This window comes from Amblyomma maculatum, chromosome 1 (genome assembly GCF_055883805.1).
Source record: "Amblyomma maculatum isolate TAMU_Amacu chromosome 1, ASM5588380v1, whole genome shotgun sequence".
Taxonomy (NCBI): Eukaryota; Metazoa; Arthropoda; class Arachnida; order Ixodida; family Ixodidae; genus Amblyomma; species Amblyomma maculatum.
This window is the reverse complement of record NC_139344.1, coordinates 317,713,624-317,741,360: the sequence shown is the minus strand read 5'-3', so window position 1 is coordinate 317,741,360 and position 27,737 is coordinate 317,713,624. Positions and strand designations below refer to the sequence as shown.

The following is a 27,737-nucleotide window of genomic DNA, read 5'->3' as shown; positions in this document are numbered from 1 at the left end:
CCCAAATACCCTCATTAGGGAAACCTCCTCGTCATTCTTGGCTTCATTTGGCCCCACCAACTATTCGTGTGTGAAGTCTTTGAAATTCCCGCGTGAGATCGTGCCTGCAAGGATTCCCTTTCAAATGTTACAAACGGAGAGGCCTCTGCGCCTGTGTCGCGTACCAATCGTTAGCGCAATCATACAGAACATGGCGGCGCCCATGGCTATTTATTGGTGCCGTTAGCTAATTGTTCCGAAACGTTGTTGCTAAATCCACTAATCGATCGAACGCGACAACGAGGGCATAGAATATAATTCTGCTAGGAAAGTACTAACGGAAAGTGCTGACACCGAACATGCAGACAGAAATTAGTCGCCTTGCGTCGCAATTAGATCAGTGCTTGGGCGTCAACGATGTCCGCTACACGAGAAGTTTGCTCAAAAAGGTAGGCGAATATGAATGCTACAACGCAGTCTGTTCAAAAAACATTTGCAAGCATGTACTTTTACAAGGACGCTTTTGCTTTCCAGCTCTACACGCTTATTGCTAGTGGTCAAGATCTGTCAGCTTTAACGGGAAGACTCGTGAAACTTCTGTCTTCTCAGGACATCCTGTCAAAAAAAGTGGCCTGCCTTTTTATTACACGGTGAGCTATTTATGTTTCAATGTGTCTTTAAGACTTCTCCAGATAAGCGTGTACAACAGTGCACGGTTTCAAAGTTCGCGACAGTCATTTAATCCCAGCTAGGCCTCAATGTTAATGACCGTGTTCCAGATGCAAGCAGAACGAAGAAGTTGGCTTGCTCGCCGTCAACTGCCTGCTGAAGGATACCGCAGACCCGAACCCCATCTACCGCGGCCTTGCATTGAACACACTCTTCAGCGTGCCTGCAGTCATGGACCAGGCTGTACCCAGACTTTTGGCCGGGCTCGAAGATGCCAGTGCTCACGTTCGGAGGGCTGCGGTGTCCTGCACGCTGAGCTTGCACCAGTGTCATGCAAATATCGTGGACGAATTAGACCTAGCTGATAAATTGTACGCCATGATCAGAGATCAAGACCCCATCGTCGTTGTGCAGTGCTTGCATGCTTTGGAAGAGATCCTGCACGGCGAAGGCGGCATCACTGTGAATAAGAAGATGGCATCCTACCTGCTGAAGCAACTGCCCTTATTCAACAATTGGGATCTGGTCTCAGTATTTAGGTATCTGATAAAGTACGAACCCAAAACAGAAGAAGAGGCTTTAATGTTCGTCAATGCGCTTGATGCACATCTGACATCAAACGACATTGCAGTACAGCTGAGTGCCTTCGAATTGTTTGATCATGCAACCCGTAGTTTATTAAGCCATTTGCAAGTGGAAGGCGTTTCACAGGTGTGGACAAAGCTTTCAATGAGCCTCAGCTTTTGTGAGCAAGAAACGGCATGGACAGTCCTTGATTGGGTAGAGAAGTTTCTGCAAATTTACCCTGACATATTTAGGCCCCATCTGCTCAAGTTTTATGGTTGGTTTTCGGAACCTCCCGCACTGAAGATAAAGAAAATGAGGATACTGAAATGTTTAGTTCATGAGAGTAACTTGCCTGGAATTTGCAATCAGTTTCTTGGCCATTGCAGGGATCACAATAGTGATGTTCGAAGATGTGCTCTGCAGCTCATAGTTACCCTTGCCAACAAGCACAATGCTGCAAAGCAAATGTTGATTTCTGAATTGCTTCCCTTGTTGAATGTAACGGATGATATTTTAGTGTCGGATATCCTTGGAGCTGTGTGCTCATTAAACTTTGATGAGTCTGAAGACAGTAAGAAGGTGTTTGACAGTATTGTCAAAAAGAAGTGGACATGTGCAAGTGCAGAGTTCAAGTGCAGCCTCATTGACATTATTTCTACGCACGGTCTGCATTTCCAGCCATCTGTGTACATAATTGAAGACTACATTGAGAACATACACGATGAGGAGGAATGCGTGAAACAGCATCTCCTAAGTGCCACACTAAGACTGTTCTTTGTGAGGCCATGTGAAGTGCAAGACTTGCTTGGCACAGTCCTTGGTGTCCTGTGTGAAGATGACAATCCTTTTCTTCGGGCTCAGGCCAGGTGTTACTACAAACTTCTTGTGCATGATCCTGACATCAAGGAAATTGTTTTTCCATCCTGACACCAGACATTTTTGTTAAAAGGTAAAGAGTATCTAAAGGACTTTGCTTCACAGTGTGCTGTGAGAATGAGTGACTTTATTACTCTATAACTATAATACACATAAATTATTTGCCTCAGTCTGCTTTGCCACTGTCATCTGAAGAGCCAAGCATTGTTGTGTCCAGCAACTCTTTCAGTTTCCCCCTGCAATGGAAAATCAGGGTATAGACCCCTCTTTAAAAGGTGGACAGTCATCTCCACACTGTACTGTATGCAGTATGTCAGCATGCATTGTTTTGTAGAACAGTGAACTCTTAACATGCTCATCATCAAGTGATACATCTTATCAGAACACACCCAAGTTTTGGCGCATGCTAAACGACACCAGATGGCTTAAATAAATCTGCAGCTCTCTAGTGCACGGTACTCCATAGTGCACAGTGCTGCATTAGCACATAAAAACCGATCAATATATATCTGAATGAAAGCATTGCAGCTCTAAAAAAAAAAAAAGCACTATCACAAACACTAAACTGCTTCTTTGCACTCACATCAATTGCGACAAATGCTAACAGTGCTTACTGCAGTACAAGCAGCTCCTGTGGCTGGAGTTAAATGAGTGAGACTGCCTCCAAGGGCTGTGCAATTATATCTGAGGGCTTCATTGATCCATTACTTAAGTCAAATTTTCAGTTTTTCTTTTTTGTTGGCACATTTTGAATGCTTCTGCACACAGATCCTAAGACGCAGTTCAATAATAACAGCAATCAACCAGCACTCTAAAATATATATACAGCTACTAAATACACCATTTCCCAGTTTTTATTCATCTTTACAATCCTTCCGAGCATTCAGAAGTCACCTTTCCTGCATCATTAGGAATTTTGAAGCAGGCAGACCAATTGTGATAATACTTCTTTCACAAAATGAACAGTCAGTCTACTTTGTGGAATAGAACGTAACTATGAAACTCTCACCACTTTCAGACATTCAATAATGTTAATATCATAACTTGATTAATTTAATGATGGTAAATGTAACTAAACAGTGATTGAAATCTTTATAAAATAAACAGTGATTAAAATCTTTATAAAATTTGTATGAACACAAAATAGCAAAGTAAATTCTTGATTAAATGTAACCAGCATGGTAAGTATGACAGAGTGCTGAACAAGGGTTGAGCACAAGGTTGAGCAAGGGTTGAACACAAACACAAGTAGATTTGTGTTTGTCTGGTAAGCAATGATGATCGCGCTGCCCAGATGAGGGCAGGTCCACTTGTCGAAACGTTGGCTCGGCTTGCGAACTGAGGCTCCCCCGCTGCTCTTGTTCAGTACTCTTTCGTACTGTGTAGCCATCTTTCTCTCGTTCCAGCCTAAAATGGCAAGTAGTAAGTGCAAAGAAAGTTGCCATACTTCAGGTTATCGGAGAGCTTGTTGAAGTTTTCTTCTCGCCGTAAGTGCTCTCCAACATCTGTGAAGCCGATCTCTGCAGCATATCTTGCGCAAAACTGGTGGGGAAAATGCATAGTCACACACTAGGAACACGTGTAGAGGTACAGCACCGATACCATATGCAAGGGGAGCTCTGAAAGTTGGTACGCATTCAGTGAATAATTTTTATTTATTAAACGTTTCTCCATTCTGGTAATGCATTTGTCCTCCTCACTTCTATACTTTATCACCATCACTACCGGTGCATTTTTAAGGGCATGCACCTTGGCAGCACAATGAGCTACTTTTGCAGGCAGTAGACCTACTTCTAAATGCATTTCTAAAAATGACTTGCTGCGGTAGCTCAGTGGCTTTGGCATTCAGTTGCTGATACTAACATATTTGGGATGGAGTCCTGGCCACAGTGGCTATATTTTGATGGAGGAAAACTGCAAAAGTACCAAGTATTTTACAATTTCAGTACATATTAGAGAATCTCAAGTCATCTAAAATTATTCTGAAGCTTTCCATTACAGCATTCCCCATAGGCCACGTGTGTTATAGAATAATATTCAGGTTCTCCTGTTATCCGTAAGTCACAGTCCTTTGTCTTTGTCTATTATCCTCTGCCAAACTGACGTGAACCTTGAAGAAACGGCAAAGAAAAGAAGCGCCTTTAATATAAGGATGATGTGCCCTCAGTTTCCCTAAATGTCATTCAGCTCATGCTTCATAAAGCACACCTTGGCAACCACAACCTGTTGTTCATTTAAATGAAATATGGCAATCCCAATTTCACTCTGGAAAAAAAAAAAAATTGCTGTCACTTTATGATGTACTTTACTTGGTTCTGGGTCTCATTCGTTCTCCCCCCTTCCCCCCATGCTGTAATGTGTAATGTTTAGTTCAAGGACTAGGCTGAAAAAGAATCCAATGCCAATACTTTTGGTACTGGAGGGCTTTTCCTTTCTTGAATTTGATATAGATGGCACTTTCTAAATCCTTGTGAACCCCTTTGTCTTTCTTCAAGAGACGGGCAGCCATTCCAGCAACCTTTTTTTTTTGTGCCAAAATTTGTTTCTGGAGATTCACTACTGTCTTGCCTTCAGAATGTTTTTGGCTTCTTCCAGGACTTTCAGGCAGGTTTGAAGGTGGCTTTTGATAACTCTTTTGAGATGGTTGACAGTTTCAGCAGCAGTTGATGCTGTACGCTTTTTTCAATGGTAATTATTGCAGGCGCTGAAGTATCAAGTCTAATTTTAAGTAAACATTATGAAAGTTTTCATAGACAGTAGCTACATTTCAAAGTTAGCTCCATGAAGCATAACGCTGCTGGTAAAACATGACGATAATGGTATACAATCACACAAAGTGTGTTTTCACTAGTGAAGTGTACAGGTCAGTGTGCACTACATTTAGTTTGACCATCTCCATAAAGAGTTGAGATGCTCTAAAATTAAAGGAGTGTCCTGTTGCAGTGACACAGTTACTAGGGCGCTCAACTGCCAAATCCAAGGACGCAGGACCGAACCCCGGCTGCAGCAGCAGCTTTCCAATGGAGGTGAAAAGAAAGGCACCCATCTGCTGGGCGATGTCAGTGCACATTAAAGAACCTCAAGTGGTCAAAACGTCCGGAACCTTCCACTGCAGCATCTCTCATAGCCTGAGTAGCTTTGGGTTGTTAAACCCCACAAACCAAACCAAATTAAAGGAGAGGTGTTAGGTGGCTGAGGTTAAAATGAGCACAAGAATACACTGAACAGAATAATATGGACCAAACTTGACATTCAAATCTTTTCTCACCTTGTTTAACAGAGATAGAAGTGTTTGCGGCCTTTATGAGTGGTGGAAAAAGTAAACGTTACTTGCATATGCCTCACGCAATAGTGTATTCTTCACCAGGTAAGTATGAAAAGACTGTGACTGCTGACGCAGGGCCCATATTCTGCCCAGCAACTCTGTATTTCTCAGTAGTGGATGAATGGTTTGCGTAGTTCAACAATGTTGATACTGTTTTCTACCTTGGCACATTTAGATCCACTTGTGCCACTAATGCCCTTGGTTGACTCTGACATGATCGTGATCATGCTTGCATAATGCAGGAGCAGACACTGATTTTTATGAACTTGTACTCTTTCAGTAACCATGCCAAACTGTTGTTGCAACACATTCTGAAACTGGTGCTTGTGCCACAAGTGCTAAATGTTGTGTGATTAGAGCTTGCAAACAGGAGAAGCCAAAGATGACTTACAAATGTCTTTTCATCATCCTTCTTGTTAAGAGCTGCTTGGCAGAAGTTCTTCAAGCATTCCATGCTAAAGTTTGTGAAAAGCAGAAAAAAGGCCTCATGTGACAGTGCCCATCTTCAGCCGGAGGGTAGCTTACCTTGGGTAACCCAAGATTCTGTGTTGTTGTTTGTCTAGCTTCTGCACAACAGCCCTGTGACAGTGATGTGGGAAGACCAAAGAATTATACATAGCAGTGAATGAGACAACAGAAGTGATGAGAGCAGGCGAAATGTCATGCCCCCATGAATTTGTGCATGCAAGAAACTTGCCAGGCATCGGGTAGTCTGTCTCTTGTGTTCAAGAACACTGTCATCATGTCACCAAACATCTGCCCTGTCCACCTGCAGAGTACGACATAGTAATGTAATGCCTTAAGTTACTCAGCAGCTGAAAAGTGGTAGAGAAACAAGCAAGGAACACTAGATAATTGCAGCTTTCTAACATACCACCACTAAACAGAAGCAAAGCTAAAATTTTTCATTTCTTACTCCTAGCCTTCCAAGCTTCACTCTGCACTTTCTTAGAGCTTCATTAAGAAGAAAAGCAGCCGTAAAATCTATTGAAGTGTGTAAGAAAACAAATAATGCAAGCATAAAGTATGCCTAAAGTCTGACCTGCCCATTAGGTTTAAGTTTCAGACATTAAATTTGTGGCAAATTTGTGGGACTGCACTGGCTTGTAAAAGCATTGAGAAGGGCATCGTCCTTCCATGGTACCCAGCTCGTTTAATGAGCATAGACACCTAATTTTGGTGGAATCTCTTCTTCTATGCAATGATGCATAAGAAAAGACTACATAGATGGCCATGTGGATTTGCACATGACCGCTAAATATTTTAAAATCAAATTTTTCTCTCATGCTGTTTCAGTTTCTACAGCTCTATGATATCAACAGTCGTGCTAGGCACAAAAAAATTTCACACGCACACACACACACACATGCGCGCACGTGTGTGTGTAAAATTTGTTTGTGCCTAGCGCAACTTGTGCAGAGCTTTGATATCACAGAGCTTTTGAAACTGAAGAAAATTTGATTTTAAATACATATATTCATATACACAATTTCTCTTTAATTCATTGTCATTACCACTCTTGGGACACAACAGCTTTAGCATTGCAGTGAATTAAAATGATGAACAGCAATTATATTGCAGTATTTTCATGCCTCACATGACCTATACACACCTTTGACATTGCAGCCATCATTCAGCTGTTGAAACCAAAAAGCATGAGAGAAAGATCCGATTCTGAATTTTTCAGCTGTTATAGCCAAATGCCATGTGATAATTCATGTATATTAATACCTTACGCATCACTGCCAAAAAGAAAACTAGTTGTTTATACTACTTTGAACTAGCACAGCTCTGATACCATGCAGTCACTTCAACTAGCCCCATTTGAAGCTTTGCTGAGCAACAGTATCCTTATGCACAATATAACAGATTATTCCATGCAAAATATGTATGGCAGTGGAGGACAGAAAATATAAAAAAAACTGCAATTCAATAGCAATTATGCATGCAAAGAAATCTTCTTTACTGTCTAGGCTTCAAGATTAAGTTTGTGCACATGGGCTGACCACATCAAAGCAAGATGTATTACTTCAGGGTCGTGAATGTCTCGTTTGACCAAAACAAGTTGCTCTATCTAAAAGGAGCTTTTCATGGCATTACAATCCTTGAATGAGTTTGCAACTGTGACACTGCCTCCATATGAAATTGCGAACCAGGTCAAGCAACACCAAAATGACGCTGCACAATTGATTGAAATGCGGCTTTCATTTAAAGTCCTGACGGTGCACTCTGCTCTAGCTGTAACAACCTATTATAGTATGTTAATGAACCGTTGCTTCCACAAGAAGTGAGAGAGGCATCCTGAATTTCAATTCGTTCCCCATCTGTAAGACAAATCGCCTACAATTTCCATGTGTTCTCTGAGAAAAAATAGCCCTCATATAAATGCACTGACCTATTCCTTTATTCCATTGTGATCAAGGCACTTGTACGGGCACTAAAATGCGAATGCTTTTCTTTGTCACCAACTTTTTGTGAATATATGTTTAAGTTCATGCTGCTCAGATGGAACACAGTCAAACTGCCATGAACTCAGTGGTGTCGATTCTTTACATCATGCTGGCATGATGATATCGTATCTTCTGCAATTTCTATGTCTGAACAATTTTAACAAAGAGGAAAACAAAACAAAAACTGGCTGAAGAATGCACAAATGAACAACAGTTATTGATATTACTAGAATATGTCGTGCCCTCACTTCTTGTTCTTCGTTTATCTCGCTGCTCCTGTAATTGTTCTCACCAAAACATGCACAAACACATCGTTCAAATGCTGAAATTTGAGTGGCCTTCCACTTGGCTGGTCTTTGACACTACCTTGGTCATGGTGCCCAATAGGTAAATATAGCCCTTCTGTCGTTACATGTTATCACCGCCCCTTTAGCAGTTGGCCACTTTCTTAGCGGAATCACCATTGTATCGGACAAATGGGCCTGCAGTGGCCTGTCACGAAATGTGGTGGCGAAATAATAATATTCGCGCTAAGTGCTTACTGTTTCCATCCCATTCGGCCTCTCTTCTTTGTCACAGATCACATCACAGTCATTTATTTCAAGCTGCTGTGATACCGCTAAAGAAGTGGCCGGGTACATGCAAAATCTGAACTTAGCCTCACACGGCACATTAGTCACTTTTGACCACCTGAAATAAAGTGTGTGTGCATGAATGTGAATCCCTTCATGAACACACACCAGCAACCAATACACAAATTGATGCCAAAAAGTATGTGCGTCTCCCATGGGGGTGTACAGCAGATAGGAATGTTTGCAGAGCGGCTAGATAATGTCAGAAGTGTGTCAAATTCACCCTTCATCTTCATTAATTTCAACCCTACTTACATGATCCTAGCTCTGCATTTGAAAAAGCATGCCTTAAAGCTGCTTGACTAACAGAAAAAAGTGGAAAAAAAAGGCATGGCACGTCATACTCAATTGGCTGCAGCCGGCGTGTTGGCATTGGCGTGTCACACCTTTCATTGATGTCTGTTGCAATTAGGGCCAACTGCGCCTGAATCTGAAAGCACGGTGAAAAAACCAAACAGGAGTCATTATTTGCAGGCAGCCGGATTCCCACGCCTATGAAAAACACAGGTTGCTTGTAGTGCTTCACACTGGTCTTCGAGTATTTTTAAATAGCAAAGATTCTGTACATAGCTGCAAGGTGCATGTCAGTTTCTAAACTGTTACAAGGAATATATAGTAAGCAAAATAATAGCAATTTGAACAGCAGTAGGAGGGTGCAATCAAGATTATAGTTGTAGATGGCTGCAAGGATTTAGAAGCTATAAGTCCTTACAGAAAAATGAGGAGGCGAGAGAGAACTGTAAGTATATGTTGCTTACATCGTCTCGCCGCTTTGCCTTGGCCATTAGTGCAAGCATAGCTTTGATGACATTGGTTCGCTCGTGGTGTCTGAAGAGAACAATATCTGGATCGGAAAGACAAGCAAGGCACGTCACAAGCTTGCTGGCTTGGCTTCATAATTGTGGGATATTGGTAACCAAGCAAGCAGCCAGCAGAGACCAGCAGTGGCACTCCATGTCTTTCACATTTTGACCACTAAGCTAACTTCTGGGCCCTGTGCACTTCCAGCTACAGAAGCTCCACAAAAGTAAAAAACTGAAGGTGATAGTGGCATTTTGAAACCTGATATGTAGTGTAGAAGAGCAAGGCTGCTGGTACATCAAGTTCTGAACATACTCTCATATAACATGCATGAGCCTGGCAACAATGGTAGGGCTGGACTACGAGTTTCTCAAGATTAGGAATAACAACACACAGAGTTCTACGGTCAAAAAGAAGCTCTGTCCCTGTATCAAGTTATCAAGTGGCAGCATTTAGGCACAGCTGAGTAGTACATACTACTACAGAAATTCTATATGTTTCAAAGGGCAGCACATGAAGAGAGTCACTTTATTGGATTTTGGCCCACTTGTATTAGAAACAAATGAAGCCACACATCTGATGTCAAACTCACCACCCACTACATTTTGGTTTGTAGCCCAGCTTGAGAGAGGGTAAACAGCCTTACCAAAGTATACAGTATTCTATTAGATCTCGTCTAGGTGATGTTTTTCTATGCACACATGCTGTAAGGAGTTTTGACTGGTTTCTCAAAAAACAAAACAAAACAAAAAAAAAACAACATTATGAACCTCAAAAAGTTGAATTTCCATAACAAAGGAAGCAGAAAAAACCCTCCAAAAAAACCACCTTTCATACTGCACGACTGAGATTCGATGTTTAATGTGTTGAAAGCACACATGAATAACTCCTCTGTTTTCACTACAACGATGTAGAGGGCATGTCTAAGGAGTTACACAAGCATATTTGGTGTAGCTGTGGGGGGCACACTTGCTGGCTCTGACGGTGAGCTCATAAGCCATAGCTGAGAATCATCTCACTGGATAGCTTAAATAAGCAATTATGTTTTTTGTCTTAAAATTTGCAAACTGACAAGCACAAATGAGTAGAAAGGTTACCTGTCCACAACTGGGGCACATAGTGGATGGCATCATTCAAGTCAATGGCCTCTATGATGTCACACACAACACTGGGCTCAGGCGTGTAAATCTGAAAAACCAGCACTCTATAGTTGACTTTTTTTCCCCTTATGTTTTACTCGAAACTAGAACCGCAAAAGTACAGTGCTACTCACATTAGGAACATACTTGTTGTACATGTCGAAAAATACATCAATGTTCTCTGTGGAACAAAGCAGCTTGAAGAAGTGCTGACTGGAATACAAAACCAGGTACACAACAGCATCATCACGCAACTGCCAACTCCTTGTCAAGGTAACAAAACGTCCCCTGATTTAGAGTTTGCTTACTAGTATATTGACTCCTTGAATGAATCTCCGATCAAATCATAGTTGTTTCCATAGTTCAACAGCTCGTGGACCTTGTAAGCCAACTCCTTGTCGAGTAAATGGTTGTGACACTGCATGAGAGATACCAGGCTGTAAGCCACAATGCTAACTTGCAGAAATTAGTAGGCACACCAAGCTTATAAGTAATACTCACCACATCCATTGCACTCACGAAGAAGAAAACTGAAATGATACCAACAAAGCAAAATGGTTTAATCGTGCACAGCTACCACTGGTTTAAGAGGATCAAGCGTTGCATGATACTGACATCTTGTGCTTACGATTCATAACGGATGGTCACAGAACACATCAAATGCTGCCTGTACAGAATCAGTCCAAATAATGCTGTTACACATACCTTTTTCTTGTAAATCACCTGCTCTATGCATTTACAAGCAAATAACATTGGGATGGACTTAACTGCATTGAACACCTGCTCTAATGAGTTACCCTTAGAGATAATTCATTGGAGCAGGTATTTCATAACAGGAGAACATTTATTGCAGCCCTCCCCCCATCCTCCCTTTCCTCACTTAGCCTCCAGGCACTCATGCATACATAAATAGACATTATAGCAGAAAAAGCCTTACAAACCATCCTTGGGATCTCTTATTTCAAAAGACTTGTTTCCAATTTCCTTCATGATGCTGCAGAGTATAGTGCTAGGTGAACCTCCTGCAACATCAGAAAAAAGGTGGTCAGTGTTGATTTCACTCAGCAAGAGTGCCTAATAGCTCACATGCAGCTAGCTACTCACGTGTTTTGCAGAAAATTACGAGTAAGTAGTAGTAGCTGGCTAGGCTTGGCTCTGAAAAGTAATGGATTATGTTAGTCCATGTGACTTTTTTTGGCCAGAATTCTGAGAGAAATCAGACAAATTTAACTGGGTTCAGCCAACAATACAATGGCAACTTGCGGCACAGCAATCACTGCATGAAATGCACGTATTGCTATGTGTATGAACACTGCCTGGTCTGGTCTCCTTTTCTTCTAGTCACTAGATACACTCATGGTCACGGTGTTAGAAGTAATTTAGGTGATATTGATACCAGTCTGATGAAGACAAGGAAGACAAGCAGAAGATGACGAAGTTCCCTCTCGCGCTTGGACCGTACGTCCTTGGACTTCGCTAACACCGGGCTCTTTGTGTTACCGACTCTGCGGCCTTCACACGCCTTTTTGCCAACGTTACAATATGACAGCGTGCCTCCGGTATGCAGTCACCGTGGAGTACATTGGGACAAATTTGCCAGCAAGCCGAGAGCGGGTGCTACCTTGCATCGGGCCTGCAACATCCAGCCGCCACACTATATATATCCGCGCGCGATGCTCACGTCAGCTGCTAGCCAGCGCTTGTTATCTGAGGACCGTGCTCAGTGAAGGCTGTTTAAAATGGGTCTATATTGGCTGTATGGGCCAGAAAAACAAAAATCTAAAGAGGGCCTCAGGTCATTAAGAGGCTCCTTGAGCAGCTGTTTTCTTTTGCTGCTGGAGGAAGACCAATATTGTCCGTGTTCCAAACAATGCAGTCACTTGACCCAGCCATGGGTTCGAGGAAGAGTCACTGGGTGGCTGAGCTGGGGCCACCTCCGAGTAGCAATGTAGGGAAAGGGGAAGGCGACAGATGCTCCTCGCGACCCTCATAAACATGTCAAAGTGTCCAAGCAAGGCGCGTTTTCTGCTAACGAGAGCACCGTAGGGCGAGGATGGCACCCCGTGGCGCGGAGGGGCGGCTGGTGCGCTCGTGGCACAAACAATTCGTGGAGTTAGTGGGCAGATATGCTATCAACGTCTCGGAACCGCGGTCCTTCAAGCACCGTGTTCATGTGATATTTCGCTGTGGTTGATATTTGGCTTCGCTGTCGTTCTCTTCACGGGAATCATCGAACGGAGAAGCGATTTTGTCATCAATTGTTGTGCGATGGAAAAATGAAGGCAAGGAGAAAAAGTGCTTCGTTCCTTGATGCAACTCCGGTTTCAAGACATGCTCTGAGAAGGTGTCCATGCTTGTTGCTCCAAAAGATTCCACCGTAATGGTGCAGTGTTTACAGCGCTTGACTACTGTGCCCAAGGATGCGGGTTTGAATCACAGCTGCGGCAGCCATTTTTTGATGGAGGCGAAAAGCAAGACTCTCGTGTGCTGTGTGAAGAATCCCAGGTGGTCGAAATTTCCGGAGTCCTCCACTATACAGCGTCTCTCATAGCCTGAGTCATTTTGGGATGTTAAACCCTACACACTAAACAATGAGGGCCGCTTAAAAGCTTGTCGGCACACCATACTGTGCAAGGACCACTTGCTGCAGTCAACAGACTAGTATGTAAGAAGCTCCTTGAACAGAGTTTTGTTACCAAAACATGGGAAGCTCATTCCGATCGGAAGATGCTTGCAAGTGAGCCACGAATTGCTGTTCTGGCTGGAAAGGCGGTTCCGACTATTTTTCCCATTTGCCCGGAATAGTTTTCGAAGACAACAATACAAAGAAAAGAACCAAAGCAACAACATCCGTCTTTTTATTGAAGAACAATGTGTGGCCAAGAGATGATAACCGGTGCATAGGACTGTACCTGTGCACGTCATCAAAGTTGAACTTGACAGGAATGCTCAAGGTACCAACCAGATCATGTTAGAATATAATTATTACAAGGAAAAACACAAGCAAAGGTCACGAGATGTTCTAACTTTTATACAACCTATTCATAGGGCACTGCGACAGAAGTAAACGGTTAAGGTGGGCTGTCAGACTTCTCCGCCACAAGTGCAAACTCTTGATGCCCTCATTAGGCTTAAAAATATTTTACTGGAGCTTAAAAGAGAGGCATGATTATTTACATCTACATACAAACTATGTGTTCCCTGTATAAAATGTTGACTTCCACCTTGTGTTACAAGGCGTTTTGCCTACTTGTTCATCCATATGTTACAGCTGCCCTACATGCCAATGAACCACTTTTTTGGTGAACTAAGGTACAGAAGTACTTTTACACTGTATCATTTGCTGCACATGTGTCGTATATTCTTTCTGCAGCTGCTGTAAATATTTCTTTCACTACAGCATGTCACTATTGTCTTTATCACTTGTTAAGGCGTACTAGCATTATTGGTGGCTGCTTTGCTTCCCCCCCCCCCCCCCCCCCAAGGTATACTGCACACACAAAAACAAGGACAAGAAAAGTACACAACAAGCGTCCTTGTTTTTGTGTGCGCAGTATACCTTGAAGATATGTCTGACCGCCTTGTCCAACAACGCACTCTTTTAAACTTTGCTTCGCTTCATTGGCATCTAACAAAATAAAACATGTGCATGCCAGACAGTGCCTAATTTCCTCTGCAGCTATTTTGCCTTCGCACAAGTACGAGCTCAAATTCTTAAAAGTATAGATATATATTATGCAGCATTATGAAATTGAGTGGGAGGCATTCGACAGTGCAAAAATAAAAATTATAATGGTGAAAACTTCACGTATTAAAACACAATTTGCTGCCCCAATAGCACATGATCGTTGTGACCGTAGATTGGTACATCGTGATCAACTGCGATTTCGTGTTTAAAACTGCTTATATTCTTTTGGCATGCAAACCAAGGTGTTAACAATGATAACAGTACCATGTAGCGTTAATGGTAGGTAAGTAAATCAGAGTAAATCAGGGCTACAGTGTTTCGACATATGTTGTTAAAATGTAAAAATCAGGCTGAGTAAAATGTTGAGCGCACTGGGTGTGTTATTGGCTTTATACAGCCATAGCCTCCTTTATACTCTCTGTGCCTGTCAACGCGCCGCGCGAACAATACAGCGGTGCCGTCGAGTAAAGTTGCGCAGTTCTGCCGCTCCCGTTGCCGAGGGCGCCACTGACGTAGATGTTGAGGCACATGGGTACGAATGTCGGCGCGAGGGCGGGAGCGCTGTTATTCGCTCGCGGGATAACTGTCCCTAAGCATGAATTGAGCATATTCAGCATATTTACTTGTAAGGCCAACATCCTCTAAGCATAACAAGTGATCATGATACTTTTTAGGCAATGACACCAACGCTATTACATTTTATGTGAGGCGATTTCAAGAAATTGTGCATGGCTAGAAAAACTGCATGAATGCTGCGCTAGCGCCAATGGTAATAGAAAAATTACAATGCTAGTCTACGCTGCAGTAAAACAAAATTTAAGAAGAAAGGGACCAGCATTTATTTACACATTTCACAACAGCAGTTGTGCTACAACAGTAGCAGAAGTGGTGTGATGAATAGTTGCCACTAGTAGGGAAAAATGTTCACGGTGACTGCTGTCACTTATAGGGCACTTCAGAAGCCAGCTTGATTTGCAGATGATTAGAACAACTGCATCGCAGTATGCCACTGAGATCTGTAAGGAGAACAATTTCGGTATAAGCTGTTACTTTCAATAATTCAGCGCGTCATACAATATTTTTTTTTTTTTGAATTAAAAAACAAGGAAGACGAATATATGCATTGCATCTTTTTGTTTTGCTCACTCCAAAGTAATTGTCACAATAGGTAAAGCTTGTGTTTTTATTTTACCATGGAATTGCACAGTTAGCGAAACAAAATATACTGCGCTGAAGCACATGTAACATACCACACAGACAAGATAACCAGGGAGGAAGTTAGCACCGTAGTCCAGAAAATACACGTGCATATTTATTATTTTTATTACCTTACTGACGCATAATAAACACATTTTCTGGTGCTGTCATTATTTTTTACAGACCTCAATGCGGCTGAGTACGAGTTTTGCGGTTTCCGATGCTAGAGAGGGACACAGCGATTTAGTTGACAAGGAAAATTAAGAGGCTTTACACGATTCGGTTTAACTCACTTTAAAGTAGTCATCTTCACAACAGGGTAAAGCTTGTGTTTCTATTTTATCGCAAAATTTGTAATTAGCGTATACTGCGAAAAAAAAAAAAAGAAAACTGCGCGGGAGCACATCCAATACACTACGCAGACGAGCTAGGCAAGGAAGCAGTTAGCACTTCAGTCCAGAAAGCACATGTGCACATCTAACATTATTATTGCAGTATTGATGCTTAATAAACACAGTTTTTGGTGCTGTAACTATTTTTTGCAAACCTCAAAGTAGCTGAACACTATGCAGTGATTGCCGAAAGGATAAAGCAAAGCTGGCACTTACCAGTTGGTGCAATGCTGTATTCCTGCAGCACCTGAAGGCCGATAAAAGTAGAAGCATGGCCTTGTACACTGCAATACAGTCCACGAAACAGCAAAAGAGCGACAGAGCGTGGCTATCCGGACCGCTTTGCAACACGGCGCACTCAGCACTAACTTGGCGATGGTGACCCTATGTCGCTGTCACCATCTCTCGGCAGCCAGCGGCGTAACTTCTCAGTGGAGCAGGAGCGGCGGCGACGGCCGCGGAGTTGCCAGGCACAGAGTATAAAGGAGGCTATGGTACAGCAGACTGACGAGGGAGCGAGAGCGACAGACATGCGGATACATAACAGTCAAAAGAGAGGTGCCATATATTGCCTCCAGGAAGACAAAGAACCGCAAAAAAGTAGGCAGCAAATACTTCTCATGTATCACCTCACATGCTATTCGCATTCTTACTCTGCACGCACACACACACACAGTCCACGAAACACATATAGCACTCAACGTGGAACAAGCCCAGCAGCGGACGCGGTCGGCCCAACTCCCACTAGCGCCATCCCGAGGTGGACGAGGGAAGTAGGGACAAACGTGTCTCTTCTCCGGAGGCGTCGTCGTATCACTTAAATGATGTCTAACACTGTGCTCATGGTCTCCTTTTAGTCTCACTCTTTCCTCTTGTATAGCAAAGTTGACCTGTCATTACAGGAACTAAAAGAAAACTATATATCACTTTTTTTTTGCTGCACTAGCAACTATAGATTCCCGATAATTGTCTGGAGGAAAAACTGCCACCTCCATCTAAGTGAGTTCCTAAAATCTAAAAAGCACTTCATCTACGGAAAGCTGGCGATACAAGGTTTTGTATTCGGCTTGGCTAGTGTAGGGCAGAAAATGTGGCTTCTGCCTTGGAATTAGTAGCTGTACCATGACGTGCAGATTATATTGTTTCAAAAAAGCATCCTTCACTTCACCTTTAAATTAGTGCAAGAGAAGGTTTGGTACTAGGCTAGTATGGAAACTTTCACAGCATTTCTCTGTTTCATGCCTCTTATTATTTGTGTTGCTCTCTGTAGTGGAAGAAGTGTAGTGCCAACAGTTTTCCCTTTAACTGACACAAACTGTATGCTTGTAACTGTTCCCATATTTATTTCATAATTGAAGTATCATGTGATCGCATTGTGCGCGATTGGTATGTAGTGTCACGTGATGCTGTGACGTGTGTGAATGGCAACGCCGAGAGGGGGAGCGGGCACTTGTTAAGAAGTCAGCGCGCAGATCGCTCGTGCGGGTCTCTTAATCTGTACGGCCCAGCATGCCGAATAAACATGTTGCTTAGTCGCTCTGCCTCTGCTTCGCTCGCCGCGGCTACAACATAATTGGCGACGAGGATGGGATCCCGCTGGACTACGTAAAACGCATCGCGGCGTTCGTGATCCTGCTGTACTGCGTGAAACTCATCGCGGCGTGCGTGTAAGCACCGGCGTTCGTGGAGAGCGTTTGGGCGAGGCACAGGGATGGCAACACTTGGAAGTTTCGACCAGTTCGTCGAGGACGGAGACGAGGATTTTGGGTCCTACGTGGAAAGGTTCGAGCACTTCCTGAAGGCCTCCCAGGTGAGCGACGACCTCAAGGTCTCGATGTTTATTACGGCAATAGGCAAGAGGGCTTACAAGACGCTGAAGACCTTGCTAGAGCCTAAAACGCCAGAGGACAAGACTTATGCGGAACTCGTAGAGGTGCTGGGAAGTCATTTCACCCCAAAGCCCATGGTCATCGCAGAATGATTCAAGTTTAATCGGCGGTACCAGCATCAGGGAGAGTCCATAGCAGCATATGCAGTGGAGTTGAGGCGTTTGGCAGCTTCATGCGAATTCGGGGAATTCCTCGACGAGGCTCTTCGAGACCGCTTTGTAGTGGGCCTCTGCGACAGCGCAACGCAAGCAGAGTTGCTGAAGAGAAGCAAGTTGACGTTTTCGGACGCCTGCGACGTTGCGAAAAGCATCGAGCTAGCGCGGAAGGAAAGTCGGGAATTTCAACCGACCGGGACGCAAGGTAAAGTCGACGCCGTACGTCATAAGCCAGGCGGTGGGAAACGCCAGCAGCAGCGTTAAACCGGTGCAGGACTAGCAAGGGACCGAGTGTCTGAATCGCCGGTCTGTTTTTGGTGTGGCTCAGCGCACGAAGCATCGAACTGCAAATTTCGCAAGTATCGTTGTCGTGCATGCAAGCGTTACGGACACTTGGCGAAAATGTGCAAGTTCAAGTCTAGAGACGCGGCTAATTTGGTAGCTGTGGAGGACGCGGATTGTGACCAAGTGTTGTTGTACAATGTCTATTCTTGTGCAGAACGCCCAGGGCATTATGAAATTTGTCTCAAGGTAGCCAAGAAGGATGTTAACATGCAAATAGACACGGGTGCGTCTGTTTCCATTGTGCCAGAAACGCTATACAGGAAATTGTGGCCCAGTCTACCTAAAGAGCCTTGCCACATAAAGCTGAGGACATACCGTGGGTCGCCGCTAACAGTCACAGGGAAGTTGACGGTTCCAGTCGAACATAATGGTCAGTGCAAGCAACTTCCGCTCATTGTCGTTAAAACCGACAACAATAGCGACATTGCGTTGCTAGGGCGTGACTGGCTGGAGGCTCTTAAGCTAGACTGGTCAAGTGTGCATGGCGTGTGTTTAGACAAAGTTGCGGCGCTACTTGAGAAGTACGCAAAGGTGTTCGAGCCCACTCTGGGGCTGATCAAAGGTAGTCCAGTCAGGCTGGTTTTGAAGGAGGGGAGCAACCCCGTATTTTGCAAAGCGCTACAGGTGCCATTTTCTTTGAGGGAAACCGTGTCACTTGAATTGCAGTCTCTTGTGAACAGGGAGTGTTAGTCCCTGTACAGAAAAGCGACTGGGCGACGCCCCTAGTTGTTGTGCCTAAGGCGAACAACAAAGTCAGAGTGTGTGGGGACTTCAAGGTTACATTGAATCCATGCCTGCGAACTGACCATTATCCACTTCCCGTGATGGAAGATTTGTTTGCAAAGTTGTCAGGATGCAAGTATTTCACAGTGCTTGATTTGTCGACAGCGTACCAACAGCTGGAACTGCATCCGGAGGCACAATCAATGGTGGTTGTCAATACACACCTGGGGCTTTTCAAGTACACGCGCTTGCCCTATGGCATCACAAGTGCACCTGCTATTTTCCAGTCTGTCATGGATGATGTGTTAAAAGGGCTTGAGCGGGTAAGCTGCTACTTGGATGATGTGCTTATCGCAGGTTCAACATTTGACGAATGTATTCATCGAGTGGAAAGGGTGTTGGCACGTTTTCTAGAAAGAGGCATGCGATTGCAAAAGGAAAAGTGTAAATTCTTTCAGACATCTGTCTCTTACCTAGGCCACATTCTGGACGACAAGGGCGTTCGGCCATCAGATGAAAAGGTGAAAGCGATAAAAGAGGCACCAAGTCCAAAAGATGCGGCACAGTTGCGAGCTTACCTGGGCTTGATTAACTTCTACGGGAAGTTTGTACCGAACATGTCAGCTAAGCTTAAGCCTCCGTATAATGCTCTAAAAAAAGAAAAGGGATTTCAGTGGTCACAGGAAGCTGAGCAAGCGTTTCAAGAAAGTAAGAGCTGGTTGACACAAAGCAATGTGCTGACATACTACGACCAGAAAAAGCCGATAGGACTAGTGTGCGACGCTTCGGCTTACGGCGTAGGAGCCATTCTTTTTCATAAGATTGGAAGCGACGAAAGGCCAATTGCCTATGCTTCCAGAACGTTAAGTAAGGCAGAGCAGGGGTATGCTCACATCGAAAAAGAAGCCTTGGCTGTTGTTTTTGGGCTGAAAAAGTTCCACAAATATCTGTTCGGGCATCGCTTTGAGATTTACTCCGACCATCAGCCATTGGTAGGCTTGCTCGCTCATGGTAAGCCCGTACCAGTGATGACAGCAGCCCGCATGCAGCGCTGGGCTTTACTGCTTGCAGCGTACGATTATCGTTGGGTTTACCGCAAAGGTCGAGAGGTTGGAAATGCTGACGGTTTTTCAAGGTTACCACTTGCAAATCGCAATGATGTCTCGGATTATGCACATTTCTTTTCAGTTGTTGATGAAGTGCCATTGTCTGCTGTTGAAATTCAGAAGTGCACTCGAACTGACAGAGTATTGTCGGAAGTGCTGTGTTATACTATGAGTGGTTGGCCGCCGCATGTTAAAGATGATGAGTTAATGCCTTATTTAATTCGTCGACATGAGCTATCTGTAGATCAGCAGTGTGTTACATGGAGAAATCGAGTGATTATACCTCGTGGGTTGCGCAAACGGGTGTTGCATCTTTTGCACGAAGGACACCCCGGGATGACGCGCATGAAAATGCTCGCCCGTAGCTTTGTGTGGTGGCCTCAGCTCACGGATGACATTGAGCAGATTGTGAAAAGCTGTGACACGTGTCAGTTAACACAAAATGCTCCGCCACGTATTCCACTGATAACTTGGGGTTGGCCAACTCGCAGATGGCAAAGAATCCATCTGGACTTTGCTTTTACCGATAACCAGTGGCTCCTAGTCCTAGTGGATGTGCATTCCAAGTGGACAGAAGTGTTCGTCATGCCATCCACCTCTACCGAGAAGACCATTGAAAAGCTGCGGAGTGTCTTTGCGTCCTACGGCCTGCCAGAAGAAGTAGTTACGGACAATGGTCCACAGTTCTGTGCCAAGAATTTCGCAGACTTTCTCCGCAGGAATGGGGTGCGGCATACCAGGACGCCACCGTACCATCCCGCATCAAATGGAAGCGCAGAGCGGTACGTACAGACCATTAAGCGGGACCTTTTGCGACAGGTTCTCGACGAGAGAAGAACAGGGATCAAGAAAACCTTGCAACATCGGGTTGACCAATTTCTGTTCACGTACCGAAACACACCAACCGCAACCACGGGGCTGACACCCGCGGAATTGTTTCTGTCATGGAAGCCGCGCACACGCCTGACCTTTCTCCAACCGAACTTGGAAAAACGTATGGACGACAGGTTCTACCAGACGAAAGAGAAGGCTAACGAGAGAGGGCGGTCATGGAGATCATTTGAGGAAGGCGACCATGTGCTCGTCCAAGGACTACGTCCTGGGGAATCGAAGTGGTTGCGAGGCGTTATAGAACAGCGGTGCAGTGCATCCACCTACAATGTTAGAATAGGGCAGGAACAGAGGTTTGTGCATGCTGACAACCTACGTCCGTGTTCGTTTCAAAGTGTGGAATCCGGGCCAACTGTGTATCCTTCTGTGCCTAGTTCAATGCCTGATTCTGTACCGGAAGAGTCGTCTACTAAGACCCCTTCCTTAGATACATCTGAGCCACAGGATTCCTCAGCACCACAGCCTGCCCAAGCATCTACGTTGCGGGGACAGAACGCCAGTTCGCCTGCAAGGTCCACGCTGCCTGCACCACCGCTCCGGGAGCATGCGCCACCTCCGGACACGCCACCTCTTCGGCGCAGTGCTCGTTCTCGGAAGCCTCCTGATCGTTATACCCCATAGAGCTGGTGTAAAACAGTTAGGGGGAAAGGGAATGAAGTATCATGTGATCGCATTGTGCGCGATTGGTATGTAGTGTCACGTGATGCTGTGACGTGTGTGAATGGCAACGCCGAGAGGGGGAGCGGGCACTTGTTAAGAAGTCAGCGCGCAGATCGCTCGTGCGGGTCTCTTAATCTGTACGGCCCAGCATGCCGAATAAACATGTTGCTTAGTCGCTCTGCCTCTGCTTCGCTCGCCGCGGCTACAACAATAATCACCATCAGTCCATCTGACAAAAGCCTTTCCCATGCCCCTCTAATTACTTTCTCTCTAACTAATTGACAAGCAGATTATTCGACTAGGAAATACTACGTGCCGATGCTTAAATTAGGGTGATGGCCTTATAAGTGTTGACGTTCATTTTATTGACAAGCAGATTATTTGACTAGGAAATACTACGTACCGATGCCAAGGTGCTTCATCTCAGAGAACACTTGCAGGGCATACTTTCTTGCAGCAGGCGAAGCCCCAAACCGCGACACAATTTCAAGTGCAGTGTTCATGGTGGTGATGTTGGGCTTGAGACGACTCTTCTCGATGCCTTGCATTATTTCCTGCACACAACAAAATACGATGTGTAAAAGAGAAGAAGATGCAGATGAAGCAATGCTGGCCCTTAGGGGTGGGCTACCAGTTCTGTCAAACAGAGAAACATTGAAAACTGGCCGCCTCAAGTTGCCATGCTGTCCTTCCCCCTATTTTAACCCCCTTTGCTTCCATGCATTTCGTCCTTTAAAAGATACAGTTACGGTGCTCTTTGAACTAGAGGGAGCCTGGTGGACTGGGCACCCCATGGGCAACATTGTCCCACTCTCGAGTACTGCTGTGGCAGAAAGGAGGGAAAGTGGGGGAGAGAGAGAGAGGTCAAAGACAAGTGTTGCTGCACTACCTTCTTTATTTACTTTGCAGAAGGAAAACCTAGTGCAGCCTAGGCTGCTCCCAACAGCACCCAGTTGGCTTCACTTGCCTAGAACACATCATCTTTTTCAAAAAGTAGTCATATTTAACTTGGAAATATGGCATATTGTAAATTTTCATTTTTGTATTGCTCTATAATATATTTTTTTCTGAACTCTATGTTCATAGTTATGGTTCACAGCATACAGTGTAAGCACTGTGAATGAACCCCATCTTCATCTGTACATATTCACCATCATCGGTCAGCTCGTCCGAAGAAGACCAAGTGTGGATGAACTGCTGCTGGTTGATAGCTGCTGCACTGGCTTGTCTGGCAATAGGAAAGTGAACCAGCCAGCGCTTCCTCCTGTCTCACAATATTATATTATAGTAATTTTCTTTTCCAACTGACTTTTTTAAAAGATGGCCACAATTTTCCTAGGGTGGTAGTACTACCTTCTATATATTGCATATACAGTAAAACCTTGTTACAAGAGACACTCAAGGGACCCAAAAAACATGTCTCTTTTAACCAAAAATTCTAAAAGCACTGTGTTGATCAGTTTGCTGCACATCAGAATATAAATGCAGTCACACGCATTAACGGGAAATTGTTTAGGAAAGCTTAAAGAAGTTATTCATACTAGTATGTATTTTTGTGAGTGCAGAGTGTATTCCTTTTCAAATTTTGGAGGTAAAGCACTTCACTTTGCAAGCCTTCCTATTGCTCTAATACCTTTGAGGCACTCTTACATGCTCGTCACCCTCAGATGATTCACAAAGAGAAAGACATCAGGAGTCTAAGCTTTCATCTTGTGATCAAATTTTAACAGTGAGGAGTTAAAAATGCTGAATGTCATTCATGCATTTTGATTTGCTTCGTAGGTAACAGTAATGCGATGCCGTTTTGACTTTCCAATCATGGGGAAGCCCTCCTCAGTTCCTGACATACACAACAAAAAGGACACTGATATGGAACAGAATTTAGCTAAGGGAATCTGAAGTGCATCATGTATGAAATTATGAGTTGTATGTATGAGTTGGTACGTTCCAGATGCATTGCATGAGCACACCTGGGTTGTGTTTCTTCTAAATAGTGAAGAATTTACTCCACGAACCTGAAAAAGTGGCCCTTAGTAACCGAGTGTCTCTTGTAATCATGTCTCTTGTATGCAATGTTGTTAACATGGCAGACATAGGAAAACCAACCAAACCATTTTCAAATGTCTCTTATAACCGAGTGTCTCTTGTAACGAGATTTAAGATAAACTTTATTAACTGACCCGCTGATCATATGAGTGAAATTGAAGCTTCTTTTTGCCTTGTATGCTAAGAAACATCCTAGGGCACAAATTGCACTATGACACAAATCTAATGTTTTTTTTTCCGGACTGTTTGCCTAACAGCTCTGGAAAAATTCATTGGCGAAGACCAACTCCACTGCAGAAGTAGGTAGAAAGCTCTTTCAAAGTGGGCATTTGTTACAAAATGGATACTTTATCAGTCCCTTCATCAATAAAGTCCTGTTGCTGTTGATTTGCTTTGAGTGTACTACTTGTGTCACTTTGATGCTCCTCTTATTTACGCATCTAGCATCGGTCGGTCTCTTATAATGATTTAAATCAGACAGTCAACATCTGTGCTTGCTTATGCGGGCAAGTTTCTTGAAGAATAAATGAAATTGTTTGGCATTTTCAGTTAATATAACTGAACTTAAAAGTGCCGTTACTCACGAAATTCAGCGTCAGCAATGTGAGTGAAAAATCACGGGCATGGCGCTGCCAGGTGGTAGTTGACAGGTGATATGGTTGGGCACTTATTCTTCAGTGGTTTGAGTGACTCGGCGAGACTACATGATATCAGAAGGTTGGGAGGAACTGCTAACTCAAGTTGCTCATTTGAGATGTGGAGTAAGAATCAACCTTCCGTTCCTCCTGGATGCCGGGTCAGGCACGTTACACCTAGGCTACGCTGGCACATTTATACGGCTTGGCTAAAGCGGGACTTTATATGTCAGGTGGCTGCCTATGACCAGTACCTGGACAATGTGGTAGCTCAGCACTGTATGCCAATAAGAATATGTCACATATTAGAGGCACAACTGAAGGGATTGGTAAATAAGTGAGTAAAGAATACATGTATGGTACAGCATCATGCCCTTAAAGGAGGAGCTAAAGTGTCCCCCATAATTGTTTTTGCTTCAGTCAAAAATATATGCTCTATAGTGGACAGCAAGATGGTTGCACAAATGTTGAAAATGAGTTGCATGCAATGTTTCGATGCAGGCATCTAGGCTTAATGTTGGAGATAATGCGTAGGCCAAGAACATTTTTAATTGATCAGAAGAAGACAGCAGACAACACTTAGCAAGGCTCTTATAGTTGGCCATGGTAGTGAGATGAAGAAGCTCACCTTTGCCAGCTCCCATCGGCTGTCGTAGCTTTCCCTGAGGAAGGGCACCATGCTTAAGAGGCTGTTGTACACTTCGAGAGGGGCTGCAACATGACAGGTGTTGCTTTTATGAGCAAAAGCACTATGCGATAAGTGCTTTTGCTCATAACATCAGAACCATGCATATTATTGTGGCAAAGTTTACATTTTGAAAGAGGTAGCAACAGAAAAACACATTTCAGCATTGCAAGAGGTTTCCTGGCTGCTGTTGTACAGGGAGGCAGTGATACTCACGTGTCATGTCCTTTGACAGCATTTCCTGGAACAGCTCGTAGGCCTTGTCAACATGGTAGTGCTGCAAATGGGAAAGTGAGAAGGGTTTCAGAAATTAATGCAATCTGTTAAACAAAGTGCTCTATAAGTACAGGAGCTTGGCAAAATTCGAGAAAGTGCAGTGATCAGCACTAATGCATCATTATCATAGGGAGTACAGCAGCATGGCAGCAGCATGCCAGGCACACATGTTCAACATGCTTGGGGTCAGGGGACAAAGCAAAAGTGTTTAAGCCTAATCACAGTTTCTCTACAAAGTTGACCATATGATGTTGTGCCTTATTTCAACACATGCAACTTACCTTTGCCATGCCCTGGATCAGAGCAGCATAAGCTCTTCCATCTTTATTTTCAATGCTTTCAAAAACTTTTTCAGCCAGACAACCATCCCTGAAGAAAGAAAGGATGATGTAAAATAACAAGTGCTAGCAGTATTTCAAACATGAAACATTGCTGCCTGACTTCATGATGTTTACTGTGCTTTTCCCAAGCAGAATTACCGAAACAGCCATACTGCACAAGAATATCGGAAATGGACTTACTTCCAGGACTTCCTTGTTTCTCTGGGGGCTATTTGACGCTGCCACCTTTCCTGTAAGAGGTGAAAATAGATGAGTGAGAAACAGATGAATGCAGATAAAGCAGGCAACGTGAATTTTATAACTTTTGCAGCTTGACATGACAATGTAAGCAACACTTTTCATAAAATTCACAACCTGAGAAAATTAAATGGAGCCTTTTTACCTTGAAAGTAGTAACTTATGAGCCATAGGAACATTCCTCTAAAAAAATATAAATAATAATAAACGAAAATATCAGGTTTTGATCAATTAAGCTGTGTTGCATAAAAGGCGTTTCCGAGGGCCACCACAAGTACCTACAGAGATGACAGGCAAAGTTGGCAGTATCACTGCACAGGATCCAATCCAAACAATTAAGTGGAATATTTGAAATTTTTGGAATATTGTTATGAAGCGGCAAGCCGATGAAAACAGGAGAACAGAGGACAGAGAGATGGTTGATGACAGTGAGATGACGTTTAATGAAATGTTGCTGGGCCTAGCGCGAGCGCTCCTGTCCGCTCCACTGCCTGTTTCTTTTTCCTTGATCGTCCGTAACAATATCTTCCTACTCTATTCATTGAACTGATCAAATAGTGTATGGCCAAAGTTACTTGAAACAATTTGAATATGCAAGCTTTTTGATTTTAATTGACGAGAAAGTGCATACAAGCTCTGTTATTCAAAACTCGTATTTAAACAAGCGGCTTCTCTTACTCACTTCTGTCAGATCTTCGTCAAGTGGCTGCTTACAGTTGTAAAAGCATAGCAACTCCAGAAATGACTGGAGCACTTCTTGGGAGACTGGTACACCTGTGGTGAACATCAAAGCAGAACCCAAGTAAGAACTAAAGTCTGCTGGAACACATTTTCCCATCATGATGCACGCACCTTTTTTGTTGATGTTCTGGTACACAGTGACAGCACTGTCGAGGTCAACCTTTTCAATACAAGTTACGAGGTCACACTCTTCAACTTCACTTTCAGCGGTGTATTTCTCCTTGGCATTAAATGCCTGCGTATGCACAGCAAAAAGTATAAATCATTCCATTCAACACATGGCGCATCAAGCAGGGTTTTTAAATGCATGTCGTCACAAACCTCAATGCTGGGTTCTGCAGGGTTGTGAGCAAAACTGCCAGGATACTTGTCGAGAAGATACTTGGCTGCCTTTTTCCCAGATTCTTTCGCGAGCGCATAGGTCCTCTAAAAAAAATAAAAAATCATTGCATTTCACGCAGCTCAAACTTACTAGCAGTCAACAGCTCAATGAAGATTCAACAGAAATTCAAACCTTGGCCACATTGCTGGCGGGAATGAAGAATGGGTCGTCGTGGTACTTGTAGTGAGGTGCCGTGAAGTCCTGAAATAGATTCCGGAAAAAGTAAACTACCGGCGCTGTTTTGCGATGAACAAAATCATCTTACGCGTTGGACAGTCGATGCAAGCGCCTTCAAGATATCGGTCGGCCCCCTGCGAAGTAATGTAGGCACTTTGAAACTTCGAAATTAGATCTGCCACCCAGTGCAAGAAGATCGAATGTTGATCACGAATACCTTTGTATTCTTTTTGGAATTACAATGGTTTGCTTTGGAGATCCGTCCGACGACACATCACCAGTGATGACTCCTTTCATAAAATGTTAAAAAAAAAAAAGTGAGCGTGAATAAACAGCATTTGTTCAGGCGAACATAATTTTCGCTCACCTGCAGACGATGCGCTAGCCGCCGCCTGAGTGGATGCGAATCGTGCTGGTGAGTGACTGAAGCAACAAAACGAAAAATAAGCATAACGAACGTGGGCATGAGTCCATGCGTCTGCAATATTTGTGCAAAGCGGTTAGCAGAATTCTTCTTACCGAGCAATGAACAGCAGTTTTTTTGTGTTAGCGTACTCGCGGCATGTAAGCGCTGTGCGGGCAGCCATGTTTTCGATTTACATACGTTGTCAATGGCATTGCTACTTACCCGCGAAACATAGTACGTATCAAAATACCGAGTGTGCTTCGTAATACGCTCTACTGAGGGCGCTTCGCAATAAATAAAATTTCTTGATTTTGTATGCTTTTTTGT

General features: G+C 43.8%; 2 protein-coding genes across 2 annotated transcripts; one reads left to right on the top strand and one right to left on the bottom strand.

The window, feature by feature from the left end:
* Positions 1 to 165: 165 nt before the first annotated feature.
* On the top strand, positions 166 to 2,639 carry LOC146207204 (AP-4 complex subunit beta-1-like). Its single transcript, XM_084608482.1, has 3 exons — positions 166 to 428; positions 514 to 629; positions 759 to 2,639. The coding sequence occupies exons 1-3, from the start codon at positions 339 to 341 to the stop codon at positions 2,140 to 2,142; spliced, it is 1,590 nt and encodes a 529-aa protein (XP_084464608.1). The 5' UTR covers positions 166 to 338; the 3' UTR covers positions 2,143 to 2,639.
* On the bottom strand, positions 2,202 to 27,678 carry LOC146207203 (small ribosomal subunit protein mS39). The gene is made up of 26 exons (XM_084608418.1): positions 27,524 to 27,678; positions 27,372 to 27,427; positions 27,222 to 27,294; positions 27,093 to 27,138; positions 26,960 to 27,028; positions 26,767 to 26,871; positions 26,557 to 26,680; positions 26,387 to 26,478; positions 25,648 to 25,697; positions 25,408 to 25,495; positions 25,067 to 25,127; positions 24,794 to 24,876; positions 21,888 to 22,038; positions 11,543 to 11,593; positions 11,380 to 11,460; positions 10,940 to 10,968; positions 10,747 to 10,856; positions 10,573 to 10,651; positions 10,397 to 10,487; positions 9,257 to 9,342; positions 8,843 to 8,928; positions 6,114 to 6,185; positions 5,942 to 5,995; positions 5,808 to 5,871; positions 3,539 to 3,633; positions 2,202 to 2,327 (listed from the first exon to the last, which is right to left on the bottom strand). The coding sequence occupies exons 1-26, from the start codon at positions 27,589 to 27,591 to the stop codon at positions 2,258 to 2,260; spliced, it is 2,034 nt and encodes a 677-aa protein (XP_084464544.1). The 5' UTR covers positions 27,592 to 27,678; the 3' UTR covers positions 2,202 to 2,257.
* Between the last annotated feature and the right edge of the window lie 59 nt (positions 27,679 to 27,737).